Source organism: Saprolegnia parasitica, assembly GCF_000151545.1.
Source record: "Saprolegnia parasitica CBS 223.65 unplaced genomic scaffold supercont2.680, whole genome shotgun sequence".
NCBI lineage: Eukaryota > Oomycota > Saprolegniomycetes > Saprolegniales > Saprolegniaceae > Saprolegnia > Saprolegnia parasitica.
In genome coordinates this window covers 1-3,978 of record NW_012157074.1, presented here as the reverse complement: position 1 = coordinate 3,978, position 3,978 = coordinate 1, and the positions used below count along the sequence as shown (strand labels likewise).

At 59.1% G+C, this 3,978-nt stretch overlaps 3 protein-coding genes across 3 annotated transcripts; 1 reads left to right on the top strand and 2 right to left on the bottom strand.

The window, feature by feature from the left end:
• The first annotated feature begins 1,263 nt into the window (after positions 1 to 1,263).
• Positions 1,264 to 1,986, top strand: SPRG_17628 (hypothetical protein). The gene is made up of 3 exons (XM_012356994.1): positions 1,264 to 1,476; positions 1,526 to 1,799; positions 1,853 to 1,986. The coding sequence occupies exons 1-3, from the start codon at positions 1,285 to 1,287 to the stop codon at positions 1,939 to 1,941; spliced, it is 555 nt and encodes a 184-aa protein (XP_012212384.1). The 5' UTR covers positions 1,264 to 1,284; the 3' UTR covers positions 1,942 to 1,986.
• SPRG_17627 (hypothetical protein) lies at positions 1,950 to 3,175 on the bottom strand (the record flags this gene model as incomplete). Its single annotated transcript, XM_012356993.1, has 6 exons — positions 1,950 to 2,343; positions 2,395 to 2,499; positions 2,545 to 2,761; positions 2,829 to 2,930; positions 2,975 to 3,108; positions 3,158 to 3,175. The coding sequence occupies 6 exons, from the start codon at positions 3,173 to 3,175 to the stop codon at positions 2,008 to 2,010; spliced, it is 912 nt and encodes a 303-aa protein (XP_012212383.1). The 3' UTR covers positions 1,950 to 2,007.
• A 341-nt stretch (positions 3,176 to 3,516) lies between these two features.
• Positions 3,517 to 3,975, bottom strand: SPRG_17626 (hypothetical protein; the record flags this gene model as incomplete). Its single annotated transcript, XM_012356992.1, has 1 exon — positions 3,517 to 3,975. One exon carries the CDS (start codon positions 3,973 to 3,975, stop codon positions 3,529 to 3,531), a length of 447 nt encoding a protein of 148 aa, XP_012212382.1. The 3' UTR covers positions 3,517 to 3,528.
• Between the last annotated feature and the right edge of the window lie 3 nt (positions 3,976 to 3,978).

Genomic DNA, 3,978 nt, shown 5'->3' with positions numbered 1-3,978 from the left:
TCGACCGCCCAACTCGGCGCGCGATGGATCGCTCACGTACGACGACGAGAATGACGACGAGAAGGACGGCGATTGCAACAACGCAAGTGGGCGAATCCCGACAGTCGCCATGGGCGGCAGCGACGCGGTGCCGCTCTGGCTCAGCGACAAGAAGCCACTGCGCACGGACGACGAGCCGGCGATGGGCGGTGCGTCCGGGCTCGTCAAAGCCCGCCGGAAAAGCCGCCGCGCGAGCAGCAACAACAACCATGACGACGACGACGACGGCGCGAGCATACGGGCGTCGTATGCAAGGACGAGCGCGTATTGAAGCGACGACAACAACGTCCCCCTCTTCCACGAAATACGACGATATACAGACAAGATTATATAGGTTTAAACACGATGGGTACATGTGATGCTTCCGCGCCGTGCTGCTCTCGGCGGAGTGGACGTGGCAACTTGACATGGTCCACATGTATTCGGATGCCGTCGCATCGCTGGCCTGCATCGCGCGACGACTGGGATGATGGACGTCAAGAAGAAGCGCCGTGGACGTACATAACCTACCCCCAGAAAATGTGGACCCTACCCCTGGGTCTCGTCACCACGCGGTGCTCTGCCTTGGAGACGTCCTTGTCGAGTAAGTCAAGAAGGCAGATATTTAGTCGACATCTCTTAGTCTAGCGGTATAGACACTGGATTACCACCAGGTAGATCCGGGTTCAAGTCCCGGTGAGATCCCTACTCTCTGATGGAGTAGGAGACGACTTGTCACTTTCTGCCAGTAAGAAAACAAGCGCTTATCGGCAGAGGTCACGCAGTCCCGTGATGTCGCAGTACAGCGCAGGAAGGACAAAGATCCGGCGACAGCCCGCGGCGTGACGACCACGCGAGCTACGCAATCGACCACAGCGCAACCTCCGCAGCAGGAGCAGCACGTCGGTCCAAAAGATCGAGCACCAAGCAACGTGAGGCCCGATGCAACGACCGCACCAACGACGTCGCCACCGCGATCGACGCCACCAGGACGACGACGACGTCGACAAGTCAAATCGAGTAGCCGCAAATCGGATAGTACGACGACGACTGCAGTTGTACATCTGATTTGATTTATGATCGAGTGTAGTAGTGTCGAACCAAACGATCCCGAACCGATCGATCCACACCTATCCAGATACGGTACTCAGCTTGGTCGTCCCGTCTTGCCACGCGCCTGAACGGCCTGAAATTCGGCCTTTTGATATCCTAATTAGGACGAGGCGGTTGGCGACTTGGCTTTTTGGCATTTCGAGTCGGAGGACGATGGTCGTGGAGGTCCAGCGCAAGCTCACGGTGCTCGGGTACCCAGGCGTCGGCAAGTCGTCGCTCACCACGTGCTTCGTCGAGAACCGCTTCGTCGAGAACTACGACCCGACGATCGAGAACACATTCCACAAGACGATCCGCTTCAAGCACGCCCACTTTGTCACCGACATCGTCGACACCGCAGGCATGGTAATCGGCCTGTTCGCCTCGCCGCCGCGTCATGCACGCGTCTGCCTAGGACGAGTACTCGCACTTCTCGCAGGCCGCGTCCGTCGGCGTCCATGGCTACATCCTTGTCTACTCGATCACGTCGCGGACGTCGTTTGAGAAGCTCAAGCTCATCAATGAGAAGCTCATCAACATGCTCGGGTCCGAGCCGCCGCGCGTGCTCATTGGGAGCATGTCGGACCTCGATCGCAACCGCCAAGTGTCGACGGACGAGGCGCAGGCCATTGCGCGCGCCTGGGGCTGCCCGTTCACCGAGTGTTCGGCCAAGCAAAACGAAAACATCAGTACGTGCATCTTCCCGTAGCCTCCACGATGATGATGTTGTACTATGTATTAGATGAAGTCTTTACGTACTTGATCAAGGAGATCGAGCGCGACTCGGGGCTCCTCGCCGTCGACGGCGAACCCAACTGCGTCATCTTGTAGTGCAACCGCCCTTTTTTCTGCTTTTCTTCTTCTCAACGCCATGTGCTTGATGTGCTTTATCATTCTCTATGCTTGCTGCTGCGACATACGCCGAAAGAGGGCGTGGAGCGACGCGGTGATGTGCGGGATCACGAGGGTCGAGCCCACGGCCGCCTGGAGCTTGGACGAGTCGAGCGCGACGTTGGAGCGCGATTGACACAAGGCGGCTTCTTCGGCCGGCCCAAAGTTGGTGTACACGTACGACGCATCGATGTACTGAATGTACAAGTCGAGAAGCTCGTTGTGCGAGATAACGCCGGGGTTCGTAAAGTTGAAGACGCCAACGTTCCGCTGCTTGGCGAGCAGCACGACCGCCGGCAACAGGTCGTGCAGCACCGTGATCGAGTTGGGAATGTTGATGACCTACGCATCGTCGAGTGAATCCCTCGAGACCACAGGAAGGAGGCGTAATACATTGGGGTAGCGGAGGAGCTTGGTGAGGAGGCTGCGGTCGTGGAGGTCGTCCGAGAGTGGCATACGAAAGCGCAGGACGCACACATCTGGGTACGAGCGCAGCATCTACATACCTCATCTTGCACATCATCGTGATGAAGGATCGTGTACCTCTTCCAACATGCCCTTGGTCTTGGCGTAGAACGATCCGGTAAAGTTCCCACGGTCGTTCTCGGTGAAGAGCTTGTCGCTGTGCATCGGGTGCGCGTCATCGTACGTAAAGATGCAGCCCGAGCCAATGACCGTGCAGTGGATTGGCGTCTCGCGGCCGTCCTGCGACGCGTCATGGCACACGTCGACGACGTTCAAGCAGCCGACGACGTTGGCCCTAGTACGCAGCACCTCCATGTGAGCTTGCGTAGAGAGATCTCTCGTATCAAGTAGTAGCAGTTTACCGAATCGTCTCGGCTTGGTGCGTCTCGCACCAGTCGACGTTGGGCCGGCCCGTGACGCCGGCGGCGTTGATGACATGCGTCGGCGCCAGCGCAAGCACTTCCCTACATAGGCTGTGACGCGGATCCGTAGTCCTCGATGTACGTACTTGGCAACGGCGGCACGATCCTCGAGCCGCGCCCGCCCCACGTCGCAGTGGTCGCCTTGGCTCGCGAAGAGCGCAAGGAGCTTTTGGCCGATCCAGCCCGTGCCTCCGTACAGGAGGAAGCGCCGTGTCGGCGCCTATGCGTACCAGCTACGTCCCGCTACGTTCTTATTGTAGTTAGGCTACCTGGGCAGTCTCGGTCATCGGCGCTGGTGGTGCAAACTGGAAATGGCAGCAACGGGCGCCTGATAGTTGGCCGCTTGTGATTGGCTGCTGCATTTTGAGCCGCGTTTGATTGGCTGGAATGCCTATCAGTGTGAAGACGTATGATCGCAATTTCTGCGGCTGGCACACGGGCTCAGATCTCAACGGTCTTGACGCCGCCGATGGAATTAGGAGCCGCAACACGGCCGACATGGCCCCTACTGGTGGAGACCCTGTCCTCAGCTCGCTCCGCAAGTGCGCGCTTCGGGCGCTGCACGGTGCATGGGGGTTGCTGCACGGCGCCACGTCATGAGGACAGCAGTACAGACAAAGGATCTTAGCGACGTTACAATTTAGAAGTTGATCGGCTTGTCGTAGGCCGCGTTACAGGCCTCCTTGAAGGCTTCGCTCAAGGTCGGGTGGGCGTGGCACGTGCGGCCAATGTCTTCGGCCGACGCGCCGTACTCGAGGCCGAGGACGCCTTCCGAGATCATCTCGCCGGCGTTGGACGCAATGATGTGGATGCCGAGAATCTTGTCGTCGTCCTTGGCGGCAAGGATCTTGACAAAGCCGTCCGTCTCGCCGACCGTGCGGGCGCGCGAGTTGGCCATCATCGGGAACTTGCCGACGTTGTAGGCGACGTTGGCGGCCTTGAGCTCCTCCTCCGTCTTGCCGACGCTGGCGACTTCCGGGAACGTGTACACGACGCCCGGGATCGCGTTGTAGTTGACGTGGCCGTGGCCACCAGCGATCGACTCGACGCACGAGATACCTTCCTCCTCGGCCTTGTGCGCAAGCATCGC